This window comes from Mirounga leonina, unplaced genomic scaffold (assembly GCF_011800145.1).
Source record: "Mirounga leonina isolate KUSES-001 unplaced genomic scaffold, KU_Mleo_1.0 Mir_197, whole genome shotgun sequence".
NCBI lineage: Eukaryota > Metazoa > Chordata > Mammalia > Carnivora > Phocidae > Mirounga > Mirounga leonina.
In genome coordinates this window covers 12,189,209-12,211,575 of record NW_023270494.1, presented here as the reverse complement: position 1 = coordinate 12,211,575, position 22,367 = coordinate 12,189,209, and the positions used below count along the sequence as shown (strand labels likewise).

Sequence of the window (22,367 nt, the reverse complement as noted above, 5' to 3'; positions counted from 1 at the left end):
GGTTGCACCAGCTTGCATTCCCACCAACAGTGTAGGAGGGTTCCCCTAGAGAAGCACCTTTGGTGTGAGTATAACAATAAGAACATCATTTATGATGGAATCCGTATAGCTGGGCTCATTCACGAATCAATTCTTATCTGGCAAATTTTAACAAATATTAAGTAAAATATATATGTCAAAACATGGTAAATTAGAAGTCCTCTACTCCAGATTATCAATCAGTTAAAATGTGTGCATCTGATATAGCTCAAATTCTTAAAAAATCAGCAGATTCATTATTTGGAGAATCATGATGTTTTCAGATTTTCCATAGTATATTTTTTTAACAGTCTTCCTTTCTGTTGTTGTCTTGAACTGCTCTTTTCTCTTCTTACTAAAATCTTCTGTGTAAAAGCCAGCAGAACTTAGGGCATCTTTTTCCATTTGGAAACTGCTGCAGATAGCAGACAATGGGAATTTGAATTAAAAAAAAAATAAAAGCTTTGAGTTTGTTTTTGAAAGCAAATTGCTATTTCAAAAATGAGGCCCAGGAGAGAAAATGGAACAGAGAAAGTTTAAAAAAAAAAAATTGCTTCACACTGTTTCTTTCACTTTGAAGAACTTTTTATCTCATTTAAGATTGCTTCAATAACCTCATTTTTACTCCAATGGTGAAATCTATTATAAATGTTAGCTGTCAGCAATTAGTTATGTAAAATATACATATTTTAATTGTGAAAATGTACTACTGTGGTAGAATTTTCCACATATATGTATATAATCATATTTTTAAAAGAAATAGTGTTCTATATTTACCTATTCTCTGTGACTGAAAAAGACAGCTATGTTTTTTGAAGTACTGGCAGGAATTCTAAAGTGAAACTTCTTAATCTTATAAACTGACTGCATGAATGTCAGCTAACTAGTTCCTCCTGGGGCTTCCACTAGCCACTTGACTTGTAGTTAATTTTTCTCCCCTTGAAAATACATCCTCATTAAATTGTATTTGCTGCTAAATATCTGACTTTAAATTTGATTCCTTTTTTTTTTTAGTCATCAGCTACATGATATTAGCTTTGCACTTGGAGAATCCACTGGCTTGCCACGCAAACAAAATTCTGAAATACTGCTGTTAACTAGTGATGTTGTTCTGGCTCCTCGTACACTTGAAACTTGTTAGCAGTTTCTTGTAGTCTTAGAGATTGTAAATTTAGTTTATCACGCATTATTGCTGTTGAATACCTGAAAAAAATTCTCCAGTTACAAGGAAGAAAGAATGCCCTCTGGATATATTTGTGTCATTAAGTGTAAATGGATAGCAAACAGACAAAGAAAGAGTCCTCATAGGAACCATTCATTGTGACTTTTACCTTTGTCCTCTTGTCCTTTAAGGGTCTTGCTGGCTCCTGTAATTTTAAATAAGTTTTTTTTAGACCAGTTTTACGATAATAGAAGATCCAATATAAATAGAAACATTTCCTCTCAGTTACTTTTTGATGATAATGGAGAAATCTCTCTACCCTTTTAACATTTGGAATTTTGTCTTTAAATGAGATTATGTAGCAGAATTAAAATTCTAGAATTATAGTTAAATGTCTCAATAGAGGCTATTGTGGTAATTCAATTTCAAATGACCATATCCAGAGAATATGTGTAACTATTTGGCTTCGAAAAACAAAATTAAACAACAGCAGCAAAACAAATAAAAGAAATTTTACTTTTATCCCTAAATGCTTAATGTAAGAGGAGTAAGTGAAGCTTTTTCCTTGTAATATTTGTCTATGACTAATCTCCTTTGCAGACAAAAAATAAGCCAAAAAAATCTCCTGAGGACATTGGACCAGAAAATACGTCATTTTTTCTCCTGCATTTGACTGATTGGAAGGGTTATTGATTGTGAAAGAGTAACATTATTATTTTTTAATACCTCAGTTATTTTATTGACTTACTGGCCAAGGATTCAACAGATTTGACTTCTTCTTTCATTCATTTATAAAAAATTTATGAATACTTGCTCTATACCAGCCATTGTTGTTGATTCTGGGAATTCAGAGATTATTAAGACGTATTTGTGGCTTGTGTGATAGACTAGCACATAAAAGTGTGTGACTTAATAAATGGTATGACTGGTGGAATAAACATCAGTCAGAGAACACAGGCGAGGGACATCTAAGCTAGCCCAGTGAGTTCGGCATTTATCTGCAATTACGGCATCTTTGTTGTAACTACAGATTTCTTAAATGTTTACTTGTTGCAGTGTTACTAGTAATGAATTTAGTAAAGTCACTTGAGTATAACATCAGATAGACAATGTAGTTTTATTTCTATATATCAGCAGCCAACAAATAGAAAATAAACTTTGAAAAAGATGTCATAGCATGAGAAAGCTTCACAAACGTACCTAAGAATAAATCCAACAAAAAACGTGCAAGGCCTCTGTTTAAAAACTGGAAAACATTATCGAGAGAAACCAAAGAAGACCTAAATAAATTGGCGGGTTCAAAGACTCAATGTCATAAACACGTCAGTTCTCCCCACATTCATCTATAAAATCAGCACAGTTCTGAAAATCAAAATGTTAGTAGTGGTTTTTTTGGGTCTTGGTTTTTTTTTTGGGTTTTGGGGCTTTTTTTTTGGTGGGGTGAAGGGAAGTGAGAGAAACTGACAGCTGATTCTAAAACATATATGAAAATGCCAAGGGCTAAGAACTGCTCTGGCAATCTGGAAGAAGAGCACAACGTATAGGACCAGCTATTGAGACGAATATTCAGCTTCAGTAATTAATACAGCATAGTTTGGGCACAAGGATGATCAGTGTTGCAGAAGAAAGAGACCCAAAATTAGGCTCGCACATACATGATCAGTCTGACTCATGTTGAAAGAAGTACTGCAGTACAGCAGGGAAAGAGTGATCAATAAATGCCACCACGTCAATTGGATAGCCGCATGGGGGGAAAAAAGAATCTTGCCTCATTTTTTACCCCATTCACAAAATTAATTCCAGGATTATAGATGTACAAGTGATAGGTAAAACAATAAAACTTTCAGAAGAAAATGTAGAAACATATTTGATAGCTGGAACTAGTAAAGATTTTCTAAATAAGAAACAAAAAGGCATAAAAAACCCAAAATATTTTTAAACCTTTATTAATTAATAATTAATTATAATAATATAATTATAATAATATAATTACTTAATAAATTAATTTATTAATTAAGAAAAACCTTCTGCTCATTAAAAGAGACCAGTAGAAAGTAGAAAGGGAACTGCAGAGTGAGAGAAGACCTTTGTATTTCAGGTGTGGAGCCCAAAATTCATATCCAGAGCAGATCAAGAACTCCCACAAATCGATTGTCACAGGTACCAGAGATACCATCTGTCTTGTATCAATTTATGGTTTTTTCTCACAGAACTGTAGATATAATCAATTAATGTGTTCATGGGTTTTCCCTGTTAAGGATACTAGTTTCTACTGAGTCTTTAGCCAAGCACAGAAATAATGATCTTTCTGCCATTTATATCTGTCTGCCTGCCTGCCTGTTTCTACTGATCGTTGGATCGATCGATCTATCTGAACATACTTGAAGGACAGTTTTTTATAGTTTACCTGAATATGTATTTAATACAAATATATTTTGAATTGTATATTCCTATACACCTGTCTGCTTGTTATAATGTGAATTGTACACATCAAATTACTCTGAATATAGTAACAAAAGAGGACTGTACTAGAGAAAGAGCAATAACTTATGACCCTATTTGACAGTGACTGCCAGATGTCCATGCCTGCTTTCTTACTCATAGAGCCCTGATTTTATTTAGGGCAACATTAGACACAGTTTTAAAATTGCAGTTTCTCACCTTGCAGATGGAGCTTATTTTTTAATGTAGTTCTAGTGAATGAGATGCAAACAGCATAATTAATTTGCTGTTGACAGGAACTTGCAGGAAAGCTCCTTAAAAGGGTCTTCGGCTCAGCTAAGACGGAACCTTTGGCCTTCTCCCTTTGCCCTTCCCTTCCCAGATGTTCAGAGCAGTAGAAGCCATTTTGCAACTATCACGGGAAGATTGAATCGCAGAGACCTTAACTCTGACATCTTTGAACTGCCAGGGTAGCAGCCTATTTCTGAACCTGTGGCACAAGGAAAACATAAAGGGCCTATGTTGCTTAAGCTATGCTTGGTCACTCGGGTTTTCTTCGTGTAGCCAAAGTACCGACTGCCTGAGGCACCATAGGAAGAAAACCCCCCCCCTCCCCCCGCCCCTTCCTTCTTTGAACACTAAACATTCACAGAAATACACCCAACCCCTTTTTGCTCCTAATTTGACCACCAAGCTTTACTCTTAGGTTTTCTTGAGCCAGAGTTACACAATAAAGGAGTGTTGTTGTTGTTATTTTCCTAACACTTGAAGTTGAGTGGAATGTGGAATGATGTATGAGGAAGCAGAATCTTTTGTATCTATGGCAACTGAGAACACTGTGTTTTTATACAAACTAAGTATTTTACAAGCCTTTTTACATTTTTTTGTTAAATTGTTGAAGGAAAATGGAGTGGGGCCTTGCATTTTCGGTCAGTATCATCTAAAATGACATGCATTTCATTTTCTTGTATCAGTTATTTACCTTGAATTTGCCTTAATGTTTAGGTATAAGAGGTCTTTTCATGTGTTTTAAATTCTTACCTGTTTTGGTGGTACAAGAGGATTCTGTTTTTTTCTTGAAGATACTCTATTTTTTACAAACTTTGAATACATAGAGCCCTTAGTTTTTATTTTAAATTCTAAATATTTTAACTATTTAAATATTTATTATTTACTTTTAATATCCAATCTGTGCCGAGATAAAATAAGAACCTAAAATCAACTTCCTATGAAGATCTGTCTTAAAAGTACTAAATAAACCAGGTCTTCCCTCCTTGATGTACCTTCTCTTTTTTTCATCCCCTTTTGCTTTTGCCAATCATTTAATTCATCCTTAAGGATTTAATGCATATTTATTCTGCATACAATGCCAATTAGTTGATAATTAAGATACAAAAGAATTATAAATCATAGTTCCTTTTATTTGGTAGCTCTTGATCTAGATGAATAAACAAAGCTCACACATTTGAAACACTTCCGTATTATAGAGAAAAACACAGCATGCTATGAAAATAGATGTTAAGTCCTTGAATGTAGAGAGAAGGAAGGCACTTAGGTCAGTTGGTGGGATTAAAGAACACCTCAGAGAGAGGAGAGGAGACTTAACAGCCTTGAAGACTGTCAGTTTGGATGAGGAAAAACAGGAAAGGGCTTTCCAGATAGTGCAAAGAGCAAAAGCCTGAAGAATCAAGAACAACATGGCTTGTTTGGGAAATGCCAAGGATCTTGGAGTACAGGGAGTGCAGACTATTGGCGACAAGCTAAGGAATCTTCTGCTTGAGGTCTGATGTGAAAAGCACTGAAGGAGAGAGGGCCTTGAAACCCATGTCTTGAGTTAGAAATAAAACAAAGTGGGCTTGAGTGTGCTTCCCTCAGTAATTCCTTAGTAAATTTATTCGTGGCCACAATACCAACTACTTGTGGATCAATAATATTGTAACTCTGATCATTGAATTTGGAAGCGGATGACTTAGTGCTATTAGGGTTGCACCCTTTGGATTTTACAAAGAAATACTTAGGCTAAATTTCATGCCATAATTTAGATAACTCCAGACCTGGCTGTGAGAAGCAGAAACTGGAATGTACTGTTGGATAGCAGCAGTGCGTGGCCATATGCATATCGTTCTCATCCAGTGTAACTAGCTGCTCTTCACCAAACAGCTTTGCTCCTAGGGCCTGAAAGTTTAATCATGTCTGAATAAATGCATTTGAAAGATATATATATATTTTAAATTTAAGATGAGAAACTGTGAAGGAAGAATTTTTAGGGTTCATTTCCCCTAATATTCATGTTTTGTCTAATCCTAGCAGTTACCAAAAGGTAACCCAAAAGAGAGCATGATGTACAAGCTAAAAAAAAGAAATATCTCAACCTATTAGTGAAGCAGAATAATAAATAATATAGAGTAGCCAGTGGTAGAACGATTGTCACATTAACTGCCAATTGTCTCAGAAAAAAAAAAATCTTCTGAGACAGAATCAAATCAGGGGAAGAAAGACAAATGAAAAACTGCACTAGGAGTACAAGGTGCCATTTTCATGTTATTGATAGGGGGTGATTTTTCATTACTATAGGTAAGAATATTTCTTTCTTGCCACATATAAACAAGCAAGGATAATCATACATTATCTCTAATTTTGTATGTGATAGAAGCGTCAGATTCAACATGATCTCGTATATGTTATCGAGACTCTGGCACTATTAAATGTTGAAAGTTGTTTATTCGTCAAATCTCAAACCTAGTTTCGTACACTTGGTTTGTCTTTTTTTTTTTTTTCTTCATTTGACTATTGAGTCCCATAGGTGCCAGGCAGTGGGCTAAATTGTTGGGATTCATGCGTGAACATGGGGTTTCATTACCATGGGCAAGGCAGACATTAAGATGAGCCCTAAGGAGTAAGTAAATTGTGTAGTATACTTGAAGGTGATATGTCCTGTGATAAAAAGGAACAGTAGATCAGGGCAAAGGAGACTGGGAGGACTGGGGGGTGGGCTGTAATTTAAATAGGGTGGTCAGGAAGGCTTCAGTACAAAGATGACATTTAAGCAGAAACTTCATACTTTGAGGAAGAAGCCATGTGACCATCTGAGGGGAAGTTTCCAGACACCAAGGCAAGAGCATCTCTGGCATGTCTTCAGCCCTGCCAGGAGGCAGATGGGCTGTAGTGGTGGTGGTGGTGGTATAGAGTTAGCAGAGATGAACTGAGAGAGGTATCTGGGATTGGATCACGTGAGGCCTCATGGAATATGGCATAGCGTTTGACTCTTAATTTTTTTTATAATAACAGCTTTATTAAGATATAATTCACATATAGGGTGCCCAGGTGGCTTAGTTGGTTAAGCGTCCCAACTCTTGATCTCAGCTCAGGTCTTGATCTCAGGGTTGTGAAATCAAGCCCTGTGTTGGGCTCCATGCTGGGCATGGAGCCTACTTAAAAAATTAAAAAAAAAAAATAGATATAATTCACATACCAGCAATTAATTTATTGTAAGTGTACAATTTAATCATTTTTAATATATTCACAATTGTGTAACCATCAACACAATCAATTTTTTAAAAGATTTATTTATTTTAAAGAGAGAGAGAACGTGAGCAGGAGGGGCAGAGGGAGAGGGAGGGGTACAGGGAGAGGGAGAGAGAATCCCAAGCAGACTCCTCACAGAGCGTGGAGCTTATCTCGGGGTGCCATCTCATGACCCCAAGATCACAATCCAAGCTAAAACCAAGAGTCAGTCACTTAAGTGACTGCATCACCCAGGTACCCCAGCACAATCAATTTTAAATTTCCATTGCCCCCAAAAGAAATCTGATACCCTTTAACAGTCATTGCCCACGCCTTAACTCCCTCTCACCCTAGGCAACCACTAGTCCACTTTCTGTTTCTATGGATTTGCCTTCTGGATATTTAATATAAATAGAATCATATAACACATAGTCTTTTGCGACCACTTCCTTTCACTTAGCATAGCGTTTTCAAGGTTCATACATGTTATAACGTGTATTAGTATTTCATTCCTTGTTGTGGTTGGATGATACTCCTATATACAGATAGACCTCATTTTGTTTATCTGTCATCCATTGATGAACATCTGGGTTATTTCCTCTTTTTGGCTATTATGAATAATGCTGCTGTGAACATTTGTACACAGTTTTTGTGGGGATGTTTTAATTTCTCACCCAGAAGTGGAATTCCTGGCTCATATGGTAACCATATTTATCCATTTGAGGAACTGCCAAACCGTCTTCCATTTTATATTCCCACCAACAGGGTATGAGGGGTCTGATTTCTCCACATCTTCACCAACACTTGCTATTGTCAGTCTTGATTAAAGCCATCCTAGTGGATGTGAAGTGGTATGTCATTATTGTTCCAATTTGAAATTGCCTTAATGACAGTGATGTTGAGCATCTTCTCATATGCTTTTTGGCCATTTGTATATCTGCTTTGGAGAAATGTCTTTTCAGTTCCTTTGCCCATTTTAAAATTGAGTATAATTGCCCATTTATTACTCGGCTGTAAGCATTCTTTATATATTCTTGATACAAGTCCCTTATCAGATATATGACTTGCAAATATTTTTCCCCATTCAGCACATGCCAAGGCCTTAAAAATTCTTGTTGAATAAATATTTGAATGCTCAAAATTATATTTCCATTACAATGTTATTATAGCATTAGAATATAGTCAATTATATACCAGTGTTAATTTCCCTGACTTAAACTATTAAATATATGTAAATAAATTGATATAGCTTTTGTTATCTTATCATTTTTAAATTCACCATTATGATGGATAGGGGGTGTTTAAAATCTGCCATTTTAATGAATGGACAAATTACAAAAACATGGAATATAATTAATTTTTTGTTTAAAAAATATATTTGATTTTTAAATTTTATAGATGGAAAAAGTGGAAGCAGATCTAACTAGATCCAAGTCTCTTCGTGAGAAACAATCAAAGGAGTTTTTATGGCAGCTGGAGGATGTCAAACAACAATATGAACAGCAGGTTGGTCTTCCATTTTGATGATGCCGTTGAATTTTTAAATGCATTTATAATCTCTCTTTTAAAAATCTCATTATATCAGGGGCACCTGGCTGGCTCAGTTGGTGGAGCATGTGACTCTTGATCCTTGGGGTTGTAAGTTTGAGGCCCACACTGGGTATAGAGATTACTTAAAAATAAAATCTTAAAAATACATCATTGTATCATCAAATCCGCGCACAACGGAAATATTACTAAGAATGTTATTACCAATATATGTGAATCCTTTAAAACAAAATCTGTTTCAGGAATATCCAGAAATAGGATTTTAGCTCTTTGCTGAAGTCTCTTCCAGCGGTTTGTTAATCTGCATATTTAATTGAAACAGTTATTGTGATTCTTGAGTCCTTCTGTTCCTGTCAGAGCAGAAGTCTGACTTGCTTATTTATTTAAGAAGTAGTTTTGGGTACCTACCATGTCCCAACCCTGGGCAGAGCAGTAAGTCAGACTGACAACGTCTTTTCTCACAGAGCAAATACTACATTTTTTTTATAATCATTTAAAAAATTTTTTAATTTAAATTTAGTTAACATATGGTTTATTATTAGTTTCAGGGGTAGAATTTAGTGATTCATCAGTTGCATATAACACCCAGTGCTCATTACATCACGTGCCCTCCTTAATGCCCATCCCCCACCCCCCCTCCCACCTCCCCTCCAGCAACCCTCAGTTTGTTTCCTATAGTTAAGAGTGGTCTTATGGTTTGCCTCGCTCTCCGTTTTTATGTTATTTTATTTTTCCTTCTCTTACCCAATGTTCACCTGTTTTGTTTCTTAAATTCCACATATGAGTGAAATCATATGATAATTGTCTTTCTTTGATTGACTTATTTCGCTCAGCATAATACCCTCTAGTTCCATCCATGTCATTGCAAATGGCAAGATTTTATTTGTTTTGATGGCTGAGTAATATTCCATTGTATATATATATACCACATCTTCTTTATCCATTCATCTGTCAATGGACATCTGGGCTCTTTCCATATTTTGGCTATTGTGGACATTGCTTTATAAACATTAAGGTGCATGTGCCCTTTGAATCACTATTTTTATATCCTTTGGATAACTATCTAGTAGTGCAATTGCTGGGTCATAGGGCTAGTATCCAAAATCTATAAAGAACTTAACAAACTCAACACCTAAAAAATCCAGTCAAGAAATGAGCAGAAGACATGAACAGACTTTTCTCCAGAGAAGACATACAAATGGCTAACAGAGCATATACTGCATTTTGGTGGCCAGCCAGCCCATTAATAAAACAAACAAACAAACAAACACGAAATAATTTCAAAGAGTGATTTATGAAGGAGAAAGAAGGTGTGTACAGAAGCCTTGTTGAGCGGGGGTGGGAAGGGGATTACCAGCATTGACAGGTGGTCAGGGAAGCCCTCTGAGCAGGGGAACTTTGTGCTGAGAATCTTGAAAACCTCGGGATGAGCCAGCCTTGAAGTCTCTGGAGGAATACTATTCCACGTGGGGGGAACAGTCAGTCAGTCCAAGTATCTGAGATGAGAGCAAAGTTGGGAGTGTTCAAGGAACAGAAATGACAGAAAAGGCCGGTTCAGCAGGAGTGTAGAGGGGAAGGTTCCAGCTGTAGGAGATGGGGCGAGAACTGGGCTTGGCCTAAGACCAGGATGTCTGGGGCAGTGTAAGAGGTTTGGATTTTGTTCTCAGTGCTCTGCGTCTTAATTATTTTATAAAAAAAGTTCTTATTTTCATCTTTTCTAAAAATGTATTCCTGCTAATTCTTGGAATATTCAAGGCGGTTATTAATTTTTACTTGTTTAATTTGCTTGCCTTGTTTCCTTTACATCTGGAAAAATGTTAAATAGCTGAATCACTAAGTTAAGAAAATTTTTTTCTAAAGACAGTATTTGAACCTTTTTTTCTGAAATAATTTTTTTATTCTGAATAACTTTTTCATTATTATATTTTCTGTTCGTTATAAGTGGCTACTACCTCAAAAACTAATTAATCCCTTGTGATTAACTGAATTTTAATCCCTCTCCTAAGTGATGGCAGTTAGGGGCTCAGTTGAGTTCCATGAAAGGGAAATCTGATCTGAAATGTGACCTTATGGCTGTTTCTTGTTGCTCTTTTATCTTAAAATGTTGGTAAAAAATACCTGAGTTACTTTCATAGTGATGGTGTAAAGTTTGCAAATTGGTCCTTCTTTGTTATTTGTATTCTCTGCTTTGTCTTGCTCCATTCTGTCTGGAGCAAATCACACCCATGCTTCAAGACTTGCTTCCTGCTCCAGCATGGCCCTAAAATGTCACGTGACCTTTTTGGCCCACACCTCTTTCTTCCTTCTTTGCAATTAGGCCATTAGTCATCTCGTGATTCTGTACTCTTAAATCAGTTCTTATATTGTAAAATACCGTATAGAGCTGTTTTTATCCAGAATGGAGTGCAGTCTACAAGGGAGCAGAAACTTTCTCTTCTCTTTCTTCCAACCTCTATTACATTATGTTTCTGTGATTGAGTTGATGGTAGAAATACATTATAGAATTCATTACGTTGTTGAATTCATTGGAGTGGGAAGTAGGGATAAGAAGGAAACTAAGATAGCCAAATATAAATAAGAATATTAAGGAAGGGCTAGAAGTGTTGCATACTACCATGCTCTAGTTATGAGGTATAACTGAGACGATTTTGGGATTAAAAGCAAAGATAAAAACAAGAAAAATGTCACTTCCTCTAAGTAAGCTGGTGGAGGAACCGGGGAGAGAGGGAAGCCAACAAGTTAAAAACTGTTTCTATGACACAGATATGACTCAGAAACTATTGTGTTTCAGGGTGAGTATAAGGGGGAGAAGCATTCTCTTTGAGAGTTTAAAAAATTATATTTTCAGGGGTGTCTGGGTGGCACAGTCCATTGAGCGTTGGACTCTTGGTTTCAGCTCTGGTGATGATCTCAGGATTGTGAGATCAAGCCCTGAGTTGGGCTCTGCACTCAGTGGAGAGGGAGACCTCTCTTTCTGCCCCCACACTTCTTCTGCCTCTCACCCTCCATTCGCTCTCTCTCTCTCTCTCTCTTAAATAAATAAATAAATAAATAAATAAATATTATTTAAAAAATTATATTTTCATTTTGATGATAATCTTGTAGATGACAGATGTATAACCAGATATAGCCAAGTGACTTCAGTGCCTGATTTGCATTTATTTTGAGATTGTTTCGGCACAACTCTGGCTTTTTAAAGTTGGACGCGTAAGAAAAACCACCATGGAAAATAACATTTGACTAAATAAAAATTATGTAAGTTAAAAAAATAATATTTTCAATGAATGTGATAGGCAAAGAGTGACTGTCTTATGAAATTAATAAATTTATAACAAATAAAGATAATTAGCATATAAATTAAGTAATTAGCACAAATCATAAGAAAATCATTAATGTCCCAACAAATGACCTGGCAAAGGACAGAAACAGATAAGAAACGCATTGAATAAACGACCATGTAGAAACATCTTCAGCCTTAGTATTAATGAAAATGCAAATTAGAATTAACAATGATGTACCATCTAAAGTTGGTAAAAGCTTAGTGAAATTTTTACTTCATATATTGCTGATGGAATTTAAATTAATGCAGCCTTTTTGGAGAGGATTTTGGCAGTATCTGCCAAGAGTCATAAAAAGTATTTACACCCGTGATCTCAGACAGAAATATTCAAACAATAATGTTAATTATTTTTTAGGTGATGGAATCATGGTTGATTCTTTCTCTATACTCCCTACTTTCTACATTATGACTGTCTTTTTTAATGCGACAGGCATGTTTTTAATTTAAAAATACACTTACATAATGATGAATCACTAAATTCTACACCTGAAACCAATTTTACCATATATGTTAACTAACATGAATTTAAATAAAAACTTGGGGAAAAAAACTTACATAAGCTCATTTGAAAGAATGTAAGTTTCAAAGGCTTTTCTCAGAATGATAGTTTTAAAAATCTACCAGAGTTTTGTCTTTGTATAGTCTTGCTTAAAAATACTTAATAGGGGAAATTAATTTTTTAAAGAATTGATTATTAATAGAAACTACATGCTGTTGGGGTGCCTGGGTGGCTCAGTCAGTTGAGCACCTGACTCTTGATTTCGGCTCAAGTCATGATCTCAGGGTTGTGGGATTGAGCCCCATGTCCAGGTCCATGGCATGGAGCCTGCTTAAGATTCTCTCCCTCCCTCTCCCTCTGCCCCTGCTTGTGTTCTCTCTCTCACGAAAGAAAGAAAGAAGGAGAGGAAGAGAGAAAAAGGTGCCTGAGTGGCTCAGTCAGGTCATGATCCTGGGGGTCTGGGAGCAGGGAGCCTGTTTCTCCCTCCACCTCTGCCTCTCTCTCTGTCTCTCATGAATAAATAAATAAAATAAATAAATACAATCTTAAAAAAGAAGAAACTACATGCTGTTGCATTAATTTTTCTGTACTTCATTTTCATGAAAAAGGGATAAATGATACAAGTGTCATGCAAACGTGTGACAGGAATTAAAAAAAAAACTCACATGAGGATCTCTCAGAGCTTGGTGATTTCACCCATTTTATTCTTCCTATAACTATAGGCCTGTTCATTAGACTCGGTGTTGAGATTGAAGATCCCAGGCAGTAACCCACTAGGGAAAGAAAAAGGCAGGAGGAATATGAGCTAGTAGATTTTAAGAGAATATTTATTGATGTGATAATATACCAACTTTTTAAAACCCTTTCCAACATAAAATTTTATTAACTGGAACAGTATTCCCCCAGACCACTCCAAATTGTAAAGATTTTTACTGTGAAAGTTTATCATGAGAAATGATAGGCATGTAGCTGTGGTCCCTACAAGCTAGCACAAGTTCACTAAAAATGAAGCCGATTAAACTAAGCTCATTTCCTTCTCTGAACGGGGGGCCAGGCTGGTAGATAAGGCAAGTATAGCTGGACTTCACTGAGCCATATGGTAAGGTCCTTCATGTAGGCAATATGGGAAAATATGGCTCCGATATTGGTGCATTTATGTGGCTAAGTGATGGTTCACAGGGCCATCTCTGAATGACCAGTGTCAACCTGAATGAGATTTCTAAGTGTGTCCATCACTGGATGATGAGACAGAGGTAAAGTTCCCTGCTTCCCTAGAGCTCAGAGGAGCGGTTAACGAGTAGGATATGAAAATCAGAACTCTGAAGCTTTAAACAGCTGAAATTAAGATGATTAAATTCACTTGGATTGAATATAAAATCCTATGCTTAGATTTAAAAAATTATTGGCAAAAAATACAAGGCAGGGGTGGGGGTAGGTGAGGGGTATAAAGGGTGGGGACAGCAAGGCAGACAGAAAAACATGCCTGGGATGATGGCATAATGGGCCCAGTCCGTTGTTTACATGTCACATCACATAAAGAATAAGTCAGTTCTGGTCGCCACATTTTAAGTAGGACAGTGACAAAAACATGTTCAAAGGAGAGTCTCCAGAATATAGAAAGACTTGGAACTATGTCAGAGAGAATATTTAAAGGAATTTTGCCAAGAGAAAACAAGACTAAGGAGAATAGCCTATCTATTTATTCTTAAATTCAAGGTCTGTCATCTAGGAAATAGTACGATTGGGTCTGTGTGAGAATATCCCAGTAGCCTGCAGTTAGTAGGACTGGCTCGGGGCCACGTACCACTTCTGCATGCTCTATATGCGTTCAGCCATGTCCCACCTCACAGTGGTCTTGTGAGGCAGAGACCATTACATATCATTCCCATCTTCTAGTTATAGAAACTGAAGCTCATCCTCCTAGGTGACCTGTCCAAGGTCCCACACACAGAATCAGAACCTGAAACGGAGCCATGCTCCTAACCTCCACTCTAAACGGACTCCCCTTCCACTTCCAGGAGGCAGAAATTGAACCCAGGTGTAGATAATATGGGGAGGTATATTTTGAGTCATTTCAAAGTCGTTCTTTCCTAAAGAATTATTCAAATGTACAGTGGTTTATCTTGCGAGAAAGTAAGTTCAAAGTAGGCGTTGGGAGTGTTGTAGGGGGATGCTGTGCATTTGGGGGGGGTGCTGTCCTACTGCTAAGGTCCCTTTCGAATCCAGTGTTCTGTGATTTTCTGTTCTTTTGCCTGATTAGACCCTCAGCCCGTGTGTGTGTCTCGTGACAGATGGAGCCATCTCTGGATCCACCACTGACTCATTTACTTAGGTACCTGTCTAGCTGCATGTCCGTCTCTAGGGCTGCTGCCTGCTTTCTCAGCTGCCATTTTGTACAAGTGTGACAACTTTTCTCTTATTCTGTCAGGCTTTTCTATAAAATGTGAAATATGGTTCTAGCATCTCACACTGGAGGGGGACGTAGACGCTTGTCACCCAGGCCCTTGTCTACACTCAGACTGGTGTAGGTGATCTCTGGGGTGGTGAGCCAGCGCCAGGGTGTGTGTGGGGCTGCACACATGCTTCCTGGAAGGTTGGAGTCACTTGATTATTTTGTGGGAAAGCGAAGCAGTTTTACTACTGAGGTAACAATCATATTAAAACAAACAGAGACTTTCCTGTTTTGAAAAATGCAAAGTTCTCATGAATTTTTAAGATGAAATAGGACATTTCAAAGAAACCTCCAGCTTGCAGAGGCTGCTTCAGGCTATGCCCTCAGATCCCCCAGAGGGGTGCTATTCATTTTCACTGCTGCTAGGGGTACTTTGGTGGAAAGTTTAGAAGCACTTATCTGGCCTAATCCTCCCATTTTTATAATGAGGGAATTGCCATCCAGAGGAAATGAATGACTTGTGCTTTTGGGTTCTCAGTTTCCTTATTCAGTTTTCATTTTTGAGCCCCCTCCCATATAGAAAGCATCATGCCAGGAACTGAAACGAAGTGAAAAAAGCAAAGTGGTATTTTAAAATATTTTAGCCAGAATGCAGGCATAAAGTGGGCAGATGTGGAGAGAAAAACATCAAACACATGGGCTAAACACTCACACAAATATCCTGTAAAGCCCAAGCTTTCATCAAGATTTCCTGTTTCTTTCCTGTATAACCCATTGGAACAAAAAGACAATTCTAATTGTCTGCACAAACCTCATTCAAGCTGGAAACAAACAACAAACCAGGCATGCTAGGATTTCCTGAACTATGGAGATTTTTTTGGCAATCCATCATATCATTCTTTAGTCTTCTATTTTATATCTTCTCTTTTCACTACAAAGCCTTTAAAGGGAAATGTAGTTCAACAGATAAACAAGTAGTCGAATTCTCGGGAAAGAATAAATACTTACTGTGAATGATCATAAAAAACACTGAAGGACCAACTGCTTACACGTTACTCTTACTTGAAACTTCAAAATATTTTGATAGCAAAGACAGTGTAAAGATGAGACAAAATTATACAAGATAAGTAGTTGGGAAGTTTTAAGATCAGTTGAGATATTTAATTAGCAGACAGTATGCAAATCCCAATTTTTCCCCTCTCAATATTTTAGTTATCTCCATGTTTTAGGTAATATAGTCTAAAAACATGGGCTTCTGTTATGTTAGACTATTTAGCCTCCCGGGGAAAGGATACGGTACAAAGCAAGACATAGAGGGGAGAGAGGGAAGACATGACTAGTCGAGGTGCCCAGGGAGATGGAGCGGTACAGGGAGGGACCCCAGCCCAGGGAGAGGTGTTGGCTTCAGAGGGGAGGGGCAGGCCTCTGCTGCAACTAGTGAGAAGCGGAGAGGAGGACGGATACATGGAAGTTTGTAGCTCTGCAGCAGGAAAACGAGGACACTCTTGTTACTGGAGGTTTTCCTCCATGAGAGAGGAGGAGAGATCATTTGCTGACACTGGAGGAGTTACATGGACAGCAGAGCTGATGGAAGTGGGGATTATTTGATATTATTGTGGTGATCACATGACTGATCTGACAAGAAAAACTTGGTGAAACTTCTTTTTTGGTAGCAAGGTCCCCGATGAGGTTAATGACCATGAAGTTGTGGGTTTCCCTAAGAACTCTCCAAAATGGATTTTTGTAGGATTTATTGTTTTCTGAACATGTGTGTACTTCATTGTACATCAAGTATGCTCTGTCATTCTCTGTTTTCTTTTGCTCACTTTATAATACTCTTTTTAAAAGTCTTTTGGTTTGGCTTTCCTTTTCCAGATTGTAGAACACAATTTTTGAGGCTTAACTACATAACAGCCCCTCTACTCTTTCAGTGATGGTCTAGATAAATGCAATCCTGATCCAGTGATGCTGCAAGGCACAGATTGATCCTACCGGCAATAGGCAGAGCACCCAGATTCCTGGATGTTAGGCTCCAGAGTCAGAGACCCAGGCTATGAAGCCGTAGAGCCTGGGCCCATGGGTCCAGGTCAAGCGTTAGGAGCCTGGGTCCATAGAATGGGTGTTGATGCTTAGTGAAAGGTATACTTAAAGCAGGCCTCCTCTTCCTGTTTTTTGTAACTTTTCTCATCTAGGTTAAAACAAATGGCACATTTATCTGGAGTGGGAATTAAGAGGGCAAAGATGAACACAATTCTTTTTAATAACTTTAATATGAATTATAAATGTTGTATTTTAGGGATACTTCATTTTAAAAATGTTTCCTATGGGTGCCCAGGTGGCTCAGTTGGTTAAGTGTCTGTCTCTGGATTTCAGCGCAGGTCATGATCTCAGGGTTGTGAGATCAAGCCCCACGTTGGGCTCTGTGATGAGTGTGGAGCCTGCTTAAGATTCTCTCTCTCTCCCACTCCGCTTCGGGCCATTCCCCCATGCCCCACTCCCTGCTCATATGCTCACTCTCTCTCTCTAAAAAAAATAAATAAATAAAAATGTTCCCTAGATAGTGATATGGTTGATGACTCCCATTCTCTAGATACCTTAGAAGTCTGCAATAGAAGCAATGTCTTTCCTCATTCATTAGTTAACATACGTTTATTGAGCACCTACTTTGTACTAACCATTGTTCCAGGTGCTTAGGATATAGCAGCGAACAAAATAGAGTCTCTGCTCTTATGGTAGAGGACACAACAGCAACACCTCTTTCTCTCTCTCTCCCCAAATTGCTATGAAATAAAGCAGGATAAGGTGTTTAGAGTGAAGGGCTATTTTATGTAGGGGGGTTGTTTCATATAAGGTGTTACTTTATATGCGGCCTGTGAAAGGCTCTAAAGAAGTGATACTCAAATTAAAACCTGCATGAAGGGAAGGAGGAAACCATACAAAATGAAGTAAGGGAAGAATATTTCGTGCAGAGGGAATGGGTTGGTATGTGACTGGAATGGAGTGAGCCAGGGAGAGAGTGTTAGGAGCCAAGGTTAAGCTGTGGGCAGCTTATATCAAGTTCTGTGGACTGTGGTGGGAAGTTTAGGTTTTATTCTGAGTGTGACAGGAAGCCATTGGAGCATTTGAGCAAAATCTGGTCTGAGTTTTAAAAAGATTTCTCTAGCTGCTGTGTGGAGCATTAATTGTCAGGGATGCAGTGGGGGTGTGGAGCCAGTTAGGACAGATTGCAGGGGTCTGGTGAGAGATGACCATGGCTTGGACCCGGGGACGGGTGTGGTGGGGGTGATGGCAAGTGGTCAGATCAGGATGTATTTGGCAGGAAGGACTTGTTAGTGGATATGAAATGGAGTATGAGGGGAAGAGGGAACTCAAAACGGGACTCGTCAGTTTTCCGGCTGAACAACCAGGTGAATGATGGTGACAGACATGGACCCAGGAGTAGAGAGAGAAGAGATCGGAAGTCCCAGGACTGAGCCCAGGGGCATTGCAGTGCTCAGAGATGGGGAGGAGGTGGAGGAAAAACAGAGACTGGGGAGAGAAGCCGGTGAGGTAGCAGAGAAACTAAGAAGGTCTTGTTTCCCATAAGCCATGTGCAGTCAGTGTTTCTGGAAGGAAGAAGTGAGCAGCCGGTTGTTTCTGGGGCTGCCAAGAGGGGAAGTTAGATAGGGACTGAGAACTGATCATTGGATTTGGCAAGAAGACCTCTTGCCACCTCGTCAAGGCCAGTTTCAGTGGAATGTGGGAACAAAAGCCTGGGGGGACTGAGAATGGGATGTGAGCATCCCTTTTGAGGAATTTTGAAAGAAAGGGGAGCAGAGAAATGAGGTGGTAGCTTGAGAGATATGTAGGGTCAACGGAAAGTTTTTTAGAAAATGAGATAAGCACAAACTTTTGTTTGTTGATGAGCATGATCCATTGGAGAAGAAAATGGCGATGATGGAGGCAGTGGTGGGATGATTGTGAGAGCAAGTGCTTAATTTGGCAAGAAGGGATGGCGTTGGTGCAGATGGCAGGGCTCTCCTGATGTGGCAACGAGGATGGCCACCCACTCAAGTCACAGGAAAGGCAGAGACTAGGCAGGTAGACATGTCAGCTGAAGATAAGGAAGATGAAGTAGTTACCCTCTGACTACTTCTGTTGTTCGACTGTTCCCGAATGCTCCTTGTTCCATTCAAAATGATAAATGATTGTGGAGCATTGGAGTAGGTGATGTGAGGAAAATAAAACCATATTTTGGGAGTTTATAGCCTGGTTGATCTGTTTGTCCTTCTAAATTCCATACTAGCCAGGAAACTCTGATGATTTTTATATTTCCTATTCGTTCAGCAGCAGTGATGTGCCAGGTAAAGAAAACTGAATGTGTTTTAGAGGAACAGCTAGAAAGTAAAATAAATTAAAATAAAAAGTACAGTGAAGACATGTTTTCCCCCAAAATGTTGAACTCTGTCTAAGAGGCTGAATTCTTAGTTAATGAATTTTCTCAAGGTTGAGTGGCTTGAACTGACCGTCATTAAACAACGAAGAAAAGTCTTGAAAGATTTGACTATCTGAATGAATCCTTCCTGGGTTTTCACTGAGATCTGGCAGAGAAAATAGTAGCTAATTTTTCAAAAAGTAATAAGGCTCAGGGTGTTTATTGCTACTCATGCCCTGTGGGTGCCGGGTGAGTATTTTGAAGTGTTGAAGGAAACTGCTGAGAAGAGTACTAGCTTCCCACACATGCGGCATTTCCCAGCGTTCCTCCATGACCACCGGTGTGCTTCCGGCCTTCAGCCCTTGTGCTTCAGCAGCCCCGTGTCCCTGGCTGTTGATGGCTCACTAGAGAAGGAAAGGAGAACTGGCTCTATATGCTGGCAGGTCCTTGTTCCATCTCGAATAGCACTTAGCACCGCAGTACTAAACTTATAAAAAAAGAAAACTTGCATAACTAAACTGAACTGTTGATAAACAGATTTCATAGATGGGTTTTTTGTTGTAGTGGGTATCATCTAGGCCTGGTGCCTCATGGCCACCCACAAATGACAAATTCTTCTTGTGCTCCTGACACACTCATGACTTTTTACTATTGGGGGGGTGCCTGTTTCTATTAAGATGTTCATAAAGTCAGACTGTACTGTGGCATTTTCTGTGCTGACTTGTGCTGAATTTTTACGCTGATCCCAAAGGCTCAGAGCAGATTGTGTATGTCCTTAGGTTTATCTTTTTTGATTTTTTTTAAGTTTTTATTTGGATTCCCATTAGTTGACATACAGCGTAATATTAGTTTCAAGTGTACAATGTAGTGATCCAACTGTTGTATACATTACTCAGTGCTCATCATGATAGGTCTGCTCTTACTCCCTGAAAAACCCTTGTTTTTTGTTTTTTGTTTTTAAATGGCTCACCCTTTAAAGGAAAGTACCCCTTGAACTATTAGCCTGATATATATAATTGCTCACAGTATTTGAACTGATCTTCATCTCTCTTTTTAAAAAAGATAGCACATTTACAATAGTTCATGCTTTTACTAGGCAGTGGTCTTCTGTACTACTCCACTCAAATTGACCCAGGGAGGAGATGCCAGAACTGCCATCGCATAGTATTGAGGAAGAGATCAAAAGTTCAGGAAAATGAGAATATTAATGAGAGACAATAGACTCTGAAAAACAAACTGAGGGTTCTAGAGGGGAGGGGGGTGGGAGGATGGGTTAGCCTGGTGGTGGGTATTGAGGAGGGCACATTCTGCATGGAGCACTGGGTGTTGTGCACAAACAATGAATCATGGAACACTTCATCTAAAACTAATGATGTAATGTATGGGGATTAACATAAGAATAAAAAAAATAAAAATAAATAAATAAATAAATAAATAAATAAATAAGAACTAGCAAAAAAAAAAAGTTCAGGAAAATGAGAATATTAGCATGATTTTGTTACTTTAGACTAGATAACCTACCCCGTGGGAGGGGCTAGAAGATACTGCCTTCACTGAGGTGTTGAGGAAAGCACTGATGGTGGGGGCCTGATACTGTTGAGCAGCTACGTCGTGGCTTCCTCCACATGCTGGCACCGACAGTAGGTGATGCTGCTGTGGAACTGGGCTGCCCACTTCCAGTAGGATGGTAGGGTTCCAAAATGGCAGACACCAGGTAAGGTACTCGAATGTCATATGGAAGGTCAAAGTGATTACCCCCAAGTAATGGGCCCCAAGACTTGAGAGGCAATCAAAGTGTCTTGCCTGGCAGGGATCTGTGGCGATAGTGAATAGAGCATGTTGTTAAGGGATAAGAGAGGCAGAGACCAATGAGAATACTACTTGTATAACATCAAGAAAAAGTCAAGAGCTGGCAAGTAAACTTTAGATAATTCTCCACTTGCGTGGAAAATCATGGTCCTTCATTAAGTTTCCAGATCTCAGTTCACAATTCACAGACCCAGAGCCCGTGTGTTTGAAGGGAGACCATGTCCCTTGATAAGGGCTCTTAAAATATCAAGTAAATGCCATCCAACATGGTACTGCACACAATGGAGAAAGCAGAAATTCCACCAAAGTCTTATATTCTGGAGGTGACTACTATGAATCTGATACGAGTATAATTCCTGAAATTTCTGAGACATGGATAAATAGAAGGGTACGTAGATATATAGACAAAAACATTTTTTAAGAAATGAGACTATGCTATATTTTCTACTTTTATTAAAATAATTTTATGTGAAGTTAGTTGCAGAAGAAAGGAAAACAAGGAATTTCTAAAGTTTAGAAAAAATGTTTCTTTGCCATATGAGAGGAGATTTCTTAGAAGATTAAGAAATAAAGATTAAAAATACATTGAGGTTTGGGGCACCTGGGTGGCTCAGTCAGTTAAGTGATCAACTCTTGATTTCAGCTCAGGTTGTGATCTCAGGGTGGTGAGATCGAGCTCCACGTTAGGCTCACGCTGAGAGTGGAGCCTGCTTGGAATTCTCTCTCTCCCTCCCCCCATGACCTCCGCCTCCGCTCATGTGCATGCTCACTCTCTAAAAAAAAAAAAAAAAATACATTGAGGTTAGAGTCATTTTTAATTTTATGGCTCAATTTTGAGAGCATTAGTTTATTCACTACAAGAAAAAAAATAAACATGCTTAAACCTTCTTCCACCCACTCCTACTCTATTTTTGTCAATTATAGTGTTATTTAGATATTGTGGAGGGTTATAACATTTGTATTCTCTTCTGTAACCATGATTATCATAATTACATAGAGTTAGTTTTTTATTTAAATTATTTATATGCTCACCACCAAGACTTTCAGCACAACTTCCCCATAGTGGATTCCTTTATTTTGTTTCATCTGTTGAATGCTGAGATTTCATCATTAAATCGTTTTTTCCAAGAAGGGCATATCATTGTTGTTGTATTCATTGCATTTTTGCATGCTTGAGAATCACTGTATGTTTCCTTATTTTGGGCTGGGCATAACACACTCTAGTGACTGTCTCTTCCC

The 22,367-nt window shown here is 38.3% G+C and overlaps 1 protein-coding gene across 1 annotated transcript in view; it reads left to right on the top strand.

The window, feature by feature from the left end:
* Positions 1–22,367, top strand: part of CEP112 (centrosomal protein 112) — a 429,161-nt gene that overhangs the window by 192,025 nt on the left and 214,769 nt on the right. The window contains exon 20 of the mRNA XM_035026212.1: positions 8,525–8,632. Coding sequence (XP_034882103.1) covers positions 8,525–8,632 — 108 coding nt within the window. The remainder of the gene's footprint in view (positions 1–8,524; positions 8,633–22,367) is intronic.